Here is a 12,196-nt window from a genome sequence, read left to right on the forward strand (position 1 = left end):
GTGATATCTCTCAACTTCAAACAATGCAATTTTTTTGGGGGGTTTAGCTTCTTTCTATTCTGTGACTGCATGAAATAGCAAACATAAATGTGAATTCAGCAATTTACATTTGTTTACTTAATCTTTGGGGCTCCCTGATCAAACTGTAACATCCATTACTGTAGTTAAGTTTAGCCAAACTCTACTTTATGGCTTAGCAGTGTGTTAAAAAGATTCCACGATCCGAACATGAGCGAATTATTGGCTTGTTCTCGATACTGTGTGGATTCCACTGAAATCTACGCCCACCAACCAGAATGGTGTGAAAGGAGTATTCCCCCTTCGATTCACATGTAGACGCGTTAGAACAGACCCAGGGTCTGTTTCTGTGGTGGCAGAAATGCTAAAAGGCTTATATTCATGGTTAGTATAGTTTTTGGTGCTCTTTGAACCAGCAATTGACGGTAAAAACATGACTTCTCAACACAGAGGTTGAAGCATTCATAACGGATGGGCACTACATCAACATATGAATTACTTTGCAATCTCGGGAGAAAATAGAACGTTTGCGCTGCACAGTAATATTGCCATCGCTAACATACCACATGGTTTATTTTAGGGATGAGAAGACGCTTTGTGATTCCTTAGTTAAAGGGAGTTTTGAAATCTGAAGATACCGTTAACCGCGACACCGTAAACCGATCATATTCCGTTTCAAACATTAACGTCTGCACTGCACAGGTATGCGATTGGTCTTTACCTTTTTAGTGCAATAAACTTTGTCGTTTCTTTAGCACAGAAGAGGTCGCCGTTATGTCTGAATTCGACCCAAAACCAACTGTAGTGTTGAGATGGTTGTATGAAAACAATCAGTATGTCATGAAAAGCTCTCAACCGTGCCAGCCCGCTCTTCATTTCTATTCAGTTCCACTCACCATAAGTTCGTCGTCTGAACTGTGCGTTAGATCACCAGCAAGTTAAATAATTGAACACCTGCCATAGCATAGGACCTGAAAAACAAGCCACGAAGAACATATTACCCCTTTGCAGCCAGCCCCTCTCCCTTGCCCCCCCACTCCTATCCTCTATCTTCTCTTTCCTTCATCCCCTTCCTCTGTGTGCGGTTTCAGAGGGAGGAAGTAGTTGGCACTTATAGCGAACCCCTCTCTCTCTCTCTCTCTCTCTCTCTCTCTCTCTCGCGCACGCCCCGTGAATGAGGCCGGGGGGACTGCAGCTCAGCGCTCTGCGCATGGCCGCCTGTTTAGTATTCGTCTCACGTCTGGCCGAGGGAGCCGCATTAAATTGGGATCAGGCAGATTAGAGTCTAATATAGTGGGCTATTAAAGGCTGCGAGCCATGGGTTAGAGCCAGAGCAGGGGCCCACTCTCTCAGCATCCTAGAGTAGCCCTGTGTGCTGCATGCCCACTTCCCCCCTACCTACCTACTCTCTCACGCCACATATACACACACACGCGCGTGCACGTTCGCAGATGGATGGATGTATGCATGCTTACACGTAGGCACAGACCAACGCACACACACAAACACACGCACACCACTTTAGTACAGAGACGGATGCAGGGAGGTCATGTTTTTTGGGGAGATTTTAATTAATTGTCATGTTGTTTCATGTTATGAGGTGCCTCTGCTATTTTGGGTTTTACAACATGAAATACGCAAAGCTATAAAGGTTATTGGTACTATAGTGTGCTTGATGAAGTGCTTCTTAGTGTTTGAATAGTTTTGCACATTCAAAGGCTTTTTCCTGGCATTTGTATGATTATTAAGGAGTGATTAAGATGTTTTTATCTTCTATTCTATTTGATTTGCTATTGTTCTCTGTTTTAGTCTTGTCCAGTTAATTCTACGTAAGTATCCATAAACTTTGTCCAACTCTGAATTCTGACAAAACATTGATACTCATTGATATACTGTATATTCTCTCCTTAACATTGAACAGGCATTATTGCCTGAGTTGCAGAAGTTGGAGCTACTATATTAAACAGAGGGGGATTTGCAGATGGATCATTGAACCATATTACTGAGTGGTCTGACCTTTGTGACATTTGCCATAAAAGACAGATGGTAACAATGTAGGTGACATTCACTGTTATCGCAATGGACCATATCATCACTACTTAACGTCATCTTCATATTGATTCATACCAGAACTAAATGTCCTAGGGAATATGAGAAAACTATCCCAAACTAGGGTTGTGAAATTCCAAGAACTCCCCCAAAAGACCCAGGTTTTCAGAATTCATGGTTTGAAGATTTACAGAATCAGAAGGGAATAAGCAAGATTTTTTTGGACTTTTGCAACACTAATCCAAACTATTGATAACACAGTGATACGAGGTTGCGTCAAACAGTTTGTTCATTATTTTGTTTTGCTTGTCAGGAGGTGAAAAAGGAGTTTGCGTGCACTTCAATCAGACGCAATTTCAGCGTTTTAATTGCATCTGATTGAAGTGTGTGGAGGCTCCGTTTTCACTCAATCATATGCATTTCCCACTTGGCACAGAAATCAATTCAACATTTATTCCACGTTGGTTCCACGTCATTTCATTGACAACGTTTATTCAACCAGTGTGTGCCCAGCGGATTACTCCTGTAACCTTTACTGAGCTTGGCGACTGGGTGTGCAGTAGATCCTCTCAGTGTCGTACTGTTTGCTTTGTCTGTTGCATTTGCCAGTGGAGTTAACAATCAAGTTAACTTGCTTATGCGCTTCCTGGGTGCAAGACATAGAAAATTGTTGCAGTACAACAATACTGTATCACGAACACAATGCACAACAAAACTTCAAACTTCAGTCTTCCCATTTAATGGTAATTTCGGAGTTGAGCCTTTACTGTGAATGTGGTTTCAGAGAACTCAGGAACATTGCATTTAGAAGGAGCATTGTCAACCTCAGACTGTAAACATGATAGACATACCACAAATACCGATACAGCGAGAGCAGTATCCATAACAAACAACATTTCCTCTTCTCAAACAGAGTTTAAAAAAATAATCTTTGCACCCGGAACTACTTCTTATATGGCAATCAAGATACAGCTAGAGCAGTTATAAAGTCTAACTACTTCCTGTATTCTCCTATCCTTCCAGACATCCCCTATTCCCACTGCTGGCCCTGCTGTTTGAGAAGTGTGAGCAGGCCACCCAGGGCTCTGAGTGCATCACCTCTGCCAGCTTTGATGTGGACATCGAGAACTTTGTGCATCAGCAGGAGCAGGACCACAAGCCATTCTTCAGCGAGGACCCCGACCTGGACAACCTGGTTAGTACCCTGCCTGGGGGGCATCTCAATAGTCTAGCATGACTTCTTCATTGAGGAGGCACCTCAATAGTCTTAACGGCTTCCTCAGGTTGAAGAAGTATCTCAACAGTCTAACATAGCTTACTAATGTTGAGGATGACTTGCTTTCTCTACTGGTGGAGGCAGTCATTACATATCCCTTTCACATACGCTTTATTTCCCACTCAAATCAAGTTGTCTTATTTCCTACATGTACATGGCTCTCTCTTCTAGACTATCAATTATCTCTCTCTCTCTCTCTCTCTCTCTCTCTCTCTCTCTCTCTCTCTCTCTCTCTCTCACTCTCTCTCTCTCTCTCTCTCTCATCTCTCTCGCTCTCTCTCTCACTCTCTCTCTCTCTCTCTCATGCAGACACATCTACCCCTTTCCCTTCCATCTCCTTTGTCTCTCTAAATATTTATTTATATTCACCCATTCTCTTTTCCCCTTTCCCACTCTCCCCCTCATGATCTTTCCCTCCCACCCTTCCGTGACAGCTAGCAGTGATTAGAAATTAGGAGAAATAGGGAAGGTGGCTGGGGAGAGAGAGAGATGGAAGGTCGGCTCTCATCATTATGGGGGTACTCGGCCGACAAGTGGTGCGGCAGTCAATTAACCCCGCATCTGTGTGCTTTACGAGGTGCCGGCCGCGGACTGGCCCTGGCACACACTAACTCTTCCACAGGACAGTAATGCTGAAGCTGACTGGCCGAGATGGCACTTGGCTCCCGATTAAACAAGCGGCAGTAATTGGCAGATTTATCTCCTCCTTGGCCAAGCACTTTTCCGCCCCATTCTGGTGCCCTTGGGTGCTGACTTTGAGGGAGTGAGCACTGGGAGGAGAAGCCTGGTTGGAAAAAGGACAAAGTTTGGATCATAGTGAAGGATTTTGAGAGGGCTCATGGATTAGCAGGTGTTATGTCAAGGGCTATCTTAGAACGTTCAGAGACTGACTAGGGCTAGCACATAATTTGTAAGGCACATGAGGGGGCTGTCCAGAAACAATATTATTATTTACCTTTGGTTCAAACTGGAGAAGGCAACCATGGAGCTAGCCAATGTTGAGCGAGCATAGCATTCAGGCTAGCATGTAGCCTACTTCCCTAGTCATTGAGCCTGCTGGCTTTGCCTCTCTCTTCTCAGATGGTGAAGGCCGTCCAGGTGACCAGGTTCAGTCCTGGGTTCAAATACTATTTCAAATATCTCAAATACTTTCACATACATTTGAAAGAAGTGTTCAGATATATTTTTATTTGAAAAGACAAGAAGTTGAAAGTGTTAATGTATTTGGAAATACATTTGGAAAGTATTTGAACAATTCAAATACACTGCCTCAAATACACTCCCATGCATTTATCCAGATATTTGAAAATACTATTTGAAGTATGTATTTGAAAATTATCTTAAATACAATTGATCAAATAACCATTCAAATACTAAAATAAAAGTACATGTTTTTGGCTGTGTATTTGTAAATACTCAAATACACACCAAAAATATATAATTTTTATCAGATACTCAAATACAAATGCATTTGAACATAGGTCTGCTAAGGTTACACCTTTCTAAAATTGGAGAAATCAACAATAGAGCTAGCTCAAGTTGAGCCAATCTAGACTAGCATTCAGGCTATCATGTAGTGTCCTTCCTTCCCCAATCATTGAGCTTGCATATATTCCTCTTCTCTCTCTCTCTCCCTCCCGAGATGGTGAAGGCCATCCAGGTGCTGAGGATCCACCTTCTGGAGCTGGAGAAGGTCAACGAGCTCTGCAAAGACTTCTGCAACCGCTACATCACCTGCCTCAAGACCAAGATGCACAGCGACAACCTGCTTCGCAATGACCTGGGCGGGCCCTACTCGCCCTCGCACACCTCGCTCAGCCTGCAGCAGGTAAGGCGGACACTTACACATATGCACACTGGTGCATGCATGCATACGTACACACTCTAAACATAGTGTATCTGGTATGCACTTTGAAGGAGCCAACTGCGTTTTTTATGTTTTAGTGTTTTTCTGAAAGACCATTATACTTGTGTCCAAACATCTGAGCTGTATTAATTAGTCTAATACATTGTGTAACATTTGGATAGAAATACATTTTGAAGAACAGATGTCTCCTACATGTAGCACTAAGGAATTATCAGCTCTGTTCATGGCATTTTTATCCTCAACATTCAGTACTTTCATGTTTCAAGTTTCAAATTGTATTAGTCGTATGTACATACTGAACGGCCCTTCTCAACCCCCTTACTGGTTCCTTCTCTTCCTATGACCTCTGACCTCACCAGGACCTCCTCCAGACATCCTCTCCGTCCATGACATCAGTCTCCAGCTCCGTCAACTCCTCGGGCATCATGATGCCCACCGGGACCCTGCAACAGGGTAACATTGCCATGACTACCATCAACTCCCAGGTGGTGTCAGGTGAGAAGCCTTTCCACCTTCCTCAAACCAGTTCTATGGGTACCTCACCTTCCCTGATATTATATCATACAACAAGTGTCCTTTATACCTCTACATTGTAGTGACATAGGCAGAAACAATTGCAGTGTATGTACAAATTGTACAAAGTGTTCTACCCTGCATGCACAACATTTAAAATTAAAACAACATTAGGGTGAGAGAAGGTTTAGCCACAATGTTTTGCATTAAGTATTTATCTATTATTATTTCAGCAACTGCTTGCTGGTAGGTCACATCATATCCTACGTCAAATGGAGGCTGTTGACATATAATTATGGAAATACATTTTGTGTTAATGAAGGTGTTCTACATTATATATACAAAAGTATGTGGACACCCCTTCAAATTTGCCACACCCGTTGCTGACAAGTTTTTAAAATTGAGCACATAGCCATGCAATCTCCATAGACAAACATTGACAGTAGAATGGCACGTTGTCACGATCATAGTTGGAATGAGGTGAGGACCAAGGTGCAGCATGGTAAGCGTACATTTGAACTTTATTTAAAAATGATGCCAACAAAACGAAGAACAAAAAAACAACCGTGAAGCTTTGGGCTATGTGCCCTGAACAAAGACAAAGTTAACTTCCCACAAAACAGGTGGGGGAAAAGGGTACCTAAGTATGGTTCTCAATCAGAGACAATGATAGACAGCTGTCCCTGATTGAGAACCATACCAGGCCAAGACATAGAAATAAAAAACATAGAAAAAATGACATAGAATGCCCACCCTAGTCACACCCTAGCCTAACCATAATAGAGAATAAAAAGCCTCTCTATGGCCAGGGCGTGACACACGTACTGAAGAGCTCAGTGACTTTCAACTTGGCACCGTCATTAGATGACAACTTTCCAACAAGTCAGTTCGTAAAATTTCTCCTCTGCTAGAGCTGCCCCAGTAAGTGCTGTTATTGTGAAGTGAAAACTTCTAGGAGAAACAATGGCTCAGCCGTGAAGTGGTAGGCAACACAAGCTCACAGAACAGGACTGCCAAGTGCTGAAGCACATACAAATTGTCTGTCCTAGGTTGCAACACTCGCTACTGTGTTCCAAACTGCCTGTGGAATCAAAGTCAGCACAAGAGCTGTTCGTCGGAAGCTTCATGAAAGGAATTTCCAAGGCCTAGCAGCTGCAAACAAGCCTAAGATCACTATGCACAATGCCAAGCATCGGCTTGTGTGGTGTAAAGATCGCCCCCATTGGACTCGCATTGGACTCGGAAATGCGTTGGAGCAGTGAAAACGTGTTCTCTGGAGAGATGAATCACGCTTTACCATCTGGCAGTCCAAAGGACTAATCTGGGTTTGGCAGATGCCAGGAGAACACTACATTCCCCAATGTAAAGTGCCAACTGTAAAGGTTGGTGGAGGAGGAATAATGGTCTGGGGCTATTTTTCATGGTTCGGACTAGGCCCCTTAGTTCCAGTGAAGGGAAATCTTAACGCTACAGCATATATTGACATTCTAGACAATTCTGTGCTTCCAACTTTGTGGAAACAGTTTGGGATGGATCTTTCCTGTTTCAGCATGACACTGCCCCTGAGCACAAAGCGAGGTACATACAGAAATGGTTTGTCAAGATCGGTGTGGAAGACCTTGACTGGCCTGCACAGAGCGCTGACCTCAACCCCATCAAACACCTTTGGGATGATTTGGAACGCCGACTGCGAGCCAGGCCTAATCACCCTACATCAGTGCCCGACCTCACTGATGCTCTTGTGGATGAATGGAAGCAAATCCCCGCAGAAATGTTCCAACATCTAGTGGAAATCCTTCCCAGAAGAGTGGAGGCTGTTATAGCAGCAAAGGGGGACCAACTCCATATTAATGCCCATGATTTTGGAACGAGATGTTCAACGAGCAGGTGTCCACATACATTTGGTAATGTAGTGTATATCACTCAAAAGTGTGGCTGGGTTTCTTGTTATTATGTACAGCGAAATGTTACCCCTGCCCTCCAGAAATCCCTTTCAACTCAGAATAATAATCTCATTCCATCTTTCTCTTTGATCGTAAGACATTCAAAGCTCAAATTAATACCCGTGATTAGAGAATCGAAATTAGTGCTAATTAGTAGCAAAAGAACAACTCATGAAAGAATACAGCTTTTCTTTTCGTGCTTCATTCGCACCGATGTGCTTTTGCCTTACTTGTTTACATGTTGTTGTTGTTGTTATTGTTTTGGTAGGGTTAGATAATAGAGCTCTCGAGCCGAAATGGTGCAAGGCCGACTGCTTTTCACAGAAGAAGAAGCCACTCGACTCTTATGACCGCAAATTATCCCCTCAGGTGGCACCTTGTATCAGCCGGTTGCCATGGTGACGTCGCAAGGGCAGGTGTTAACCCAGGGACTGTCCCAGGGGACCATCCAGATCCAGAATTCACAGGTGAGGCCGTCAGCTGCTCGTCTAGCATTTACCTGCCTCTTCTGCCATAAGATGTAGAGATGGATCATGTCAAACAACTCCAAATACTCTCACTGTCATGCATATCATTGTTTGTGCTTGCCATTAGCTGTCATCAAGTGGTGGGCCTCTCTGTTATGAACATGTTACGACAGTGTGAAATCAATATTAGAGTAATAGTGTAATAGCTAACGTATCATTGGTAAACTTATGACATTTCAGCACACTGTTTTTGCAAGGTATCACTTGTTTATTATGCTAACGTTTCAGCCTTTAGCCTATGTGCTAACATTTCCTCCTTGACAAAATGTTTGTACAATAAACAAGTGACTTGATTATTTTAATTTGAAGTCCAACACACCTGCAAAGGAAGCTCTTAATGACAGAGTTTGCGAGTGCATGTCCCTTTAAACTCCTGCAATCCCCATGCCCTGAAGAACCTCACATAGGTGGTCAATATTTGAGTCAGACTGTCAGACCACCCGTATGCTCGCCTACGGAGTAGACTGTGGGGTGCTCTGCTCTGCAGGCGTATTAGAAAGCCACAGTGTCAGCCAGGCAGGTAATTCTGTGTTTGACAGACAGCGGCGGCCTCAGTGAATACCCAGGATCCAGCCGAGGCGGCACTCTACACGTGGTCTGGGAATAGAGTGCAGCCCCGTAGCTACATCACCGACAAGCTCCCGGTAATGATACCCCGGCTTGGTGCCGCCAATTAATTCAACCCCGCTTTTCCGGAACACAAATTCCCAGGGCCGAGGGGGATAGGGGGAGGGATTTCTACGTGACACCCCAGCTGCACCTGTAATAAGGCTTATTTTATGCTGTGTGTGTGTGTGTGTGTTTCATATATTTACAGTGCCTTCAGAAAGTATTCACACCACTTGACTTTTTCAACATTTTGTTGTGTTACAGCCAGAATTTAAAATGAATTACATTTTCTTTTAATTGTCACATGACACACAATACCCCATAATGTCAAAGTGGAATTATGTTTTTATACATTTTTACAAATGAATTAAAAATGAATAGCTGAAATGTCATGAGTCAATAAGTATTCAACCTCTTTATTATGGCAAGCCTAAATAAGTTCAGGAGTAAAAATGTGCTTAACAAGTCACATAAAATGCATGGACTATCTGTGTGCAATAATAGTGGTTAACATGACTACATCATCTCTGTACCCCACATATACAGTTATCTGTAATGTCCCTCAGTTGAGCAGTGAATTTCAAACACAGATTCAATCATCAAGACCAGTGACGTTCTCCAATGCCTCACAAAGAATGGTACCTATTGGTAGATGGGTAAAAAAGAAGAAGAAGCACACATTGAATATCCCTATGAGCATGGTGAATGTATTCATTACGCTTTGAATGGTGTAACAATACACCCAATCACTGCAGGCGTCCTTCCTAACTCAGTTGCCGGAGAGGAAGGAAACCGCTCAGAGATTTCACCATAAGGCCAATGGTGACTTTAAAACAGTTACTGAGTTTAATGTCTGTGATGTGAAAAAACTTTGGATGGATCAACAATATTGTAGTTAGTTCACAATAATAACCCAAATGACAGTGTGAAAAGAAGGAAGCCTGTACAGAATACAAATATAAAAAAACTCACATAATTAGTTAAATAAAGTCCACCTGTGTGCAATCTAAGTGTCACATGATCTGTCACTTGATATCAGTACATATACACCTGTTCTGAAAGGCCCCAGAGTCTGCAACACCACTAATCAAGGGGCACCACCAAGCAAGCGGCACCATGAAGACCAAGGAGCTCTCCAAACAGGTCAGGGACAAAGTTGTGGAGAAGTACAAATCAGGGTTGGGTTATAAAAAAATATCAGCAACTTCGAACATCCTATGGAGCACCATTAAATCCATAAAAAAATGGAAAGAGTACAGCACCACAACAAACCTGCCAAAAGAGGGCCACCCACCAAAACTCACAGACTAGGCAAGGAGGGCATTAATCAGAGAGGCAACAAAGAGACCAAAGATAACCCCGAAGGAGCTTCTAAGCTCCACAGCGGAGATTGAAGTATCTGTCCATAGGACTATTTTAAGCTATACCCTCCACAGAGCTGGGCTTTACGGAAGAGTGGCCAGAAGAAAAAAAACATTGCTTATAGAAAAAAATAAGCAAACACATTTGGTGTTCACCAAAATGCCATGTGGGAGACACCCCAAACATATGGAAGAAGGTACTCTGGTCAAATGAGACTAAAATGGAGCTTTTTGGTCATCAAGGAAAATGCTCTGTCTGGTGCAAACCAAACACCTCTCATCACCCCGAGAATACCATCCCCACAGTGAAGCATGGTGGTGACAGCATCATGCTGTGGGGATGTTTTTCATCGGCAGGGACTGGGAAACTGGTCAGCATTGAAGGAATGATGGATGGCGCTAAATACTGGGAAATTGTTGAGGAAAACGTGTTTCAGTTTTGCAGTGACTTGAGACTGGGACCGAGGTTCACCTTCCAGCAGGAAAATGACCCTAAGCATACTGCTAAAGCAACACTCAAGTGGTTTAAAGGGAAACATTTAAATGTCTTGGAATGGGCTAGTCAAAACCCAGACCTCAATCCAATTGAGAATCTGTGGTATGACTTAAAGATTGCTGTACACCAGCGGAACCCATACAACTTGAAGGAGCTGGAGCAATTTTGCTTTGAAGAATGGGCAAAAATCCCAGTGGCTAGATGTGCCAGGCTTATAGAGACATATCTTAAGCGACTTGCAGCTTTAATTGCTGCAAAAGGTGGCTCTACAAAGTATTGACTTTGGGGGGGGGATAGTTATGCACACTCAAGTTTTCTGTTCTTTTGTCTTATTTCTTGTTTGTGTCACGTTCTGACCTTAGTTCTTTTGTTATGTCTTTGTTTTAGTATGGTCAGGGCGTGAGTTGGGTGGGTTGTCTATGTTAGTTTTTCTATGATTTGCTATTTCTGTGTTTGGCCTGGTATGGTTCTCAATCAGAGGCAGCTGTCAATCGTTGTCCCAGATTGAGAACCATATTTAGGTAGCCTGTTTTCTATTATGTTTCGTGGATGATTATTTTCTGTCTTTGTGTATGTCACCAGACAGGACTGTTTCGTTTCGTGTCATTCTCGTTTACCATTTTGTTGTTTTGTTCGAGTATTCGTTTTCATTAATAAAAGGCATAATGAATACTTACCACGCTGCACCTTGGTCCTCCTCTCTTTCTCCCAACGACGAACGTTAATGTTTTTTTCACAAGAAAAAATATTTTGCATCTTCAAAGTGGTCAAAATGTTGTGTAAATCAAATTATACAAACCCCCCAAAATTATTTTTAATTCCACTAAGTTAACCTGCAATAAATGAGGAAAGAAATGGTTGCATCATGTTATGGGTTTCTTTGTCATTGGCAAGGGAGTTTTCTATGATAGAAAATAATCTGTTTAGAGCTAAGCACAATCCTACAGGAAAACCTGGTTCAGTCTCCTTTCCAAAAGACACTGGGAGAAAATTCACCTTTCAACAGGACAATAACCTACAACGCAAGCCAAATATACACTGGAATTGCTTACGAAGACGACATTTAATGTTCCTGATTGGGCTAGTTACAGTTTGACTAAAATCAGCTCTAAATTTTATCACAATACTTAATGTCTGTCTAACAATGATCAACAATTAACTTGACAGATCTTGAAGAATTTTTGAAAGAATAATGTGCTAATATTGTACAATCCAGGTGTGCAAAGCTCTTAAAGACTTACCCAGAAACACTCGCATGTGATTCTAACATGTTTTGACTCAGGGGGTTGAATACTTATCTAATCAAGATACTGAATATTTGTGTTTTATTTTTCATGTTTTCTTTTACAAAAAAAAACGTTTTCTTCCACTATCACAATATAATATTTTGTGTAGATCATTGACAAAAAATTACGATTAAATCTTTTGATCCTTTTTATACTTTCTGAAGGCACTGTATATCAGAATCAGTTGGAAGCCATTCCTTTTTCATGACTTTCCAATGCCTGCACGAAATTATTAAGAATATTTTTTAGCT

General features: G+C 42.3%; 1 protein-coding gene across 1 annotated transcript in view; it reads left to right on the plus strand.

Annotated features, from left to right (window-relative positions):
* Positions 1-12,196, plus strand: part of LOC112257997 (homeobox protein PKNOX2-like) — a 100,000-nt gene that overhangs the window by 72,924 nt on the left and 14,880 nt on the right. The window contains exons 5-8 of the mRNA XM_042327855.1: positions 3,091-3,262; positions 4,986-5,171; positions 5,570-5,705; positions 8,036-8,133. Coding sequence (XP_042183789.1) covers positions 3,091-3,262; positions 4,986-5,171; positions 5,570-5,705; positions 8,036-8,133 — 592 coding nt within the window. The remainder of the gene's footprint in view (positions 1-3,090; positions 3,263-4,985; positions 5,172-5,569; positions 5,706-8,035; positions 8,134-12,196) is intronic.

This window comes from Oncorhynchus tshawytscha, linkage group LG09 (genome assembly GCF_018296145.1).
Source record: "Oncorhynchus tshawytscha isolate Ot180627B linkage group LG09, Otsh_v2.0, whole genome shotgun sequence".
NCBI classification, from domain to species: Eukaryota; Metazoa; Chordata; class Actinopteri; order Salmoniformes; family Salmonidae; genus Oncorhynchus; species Oncorhynchus tshawytscha.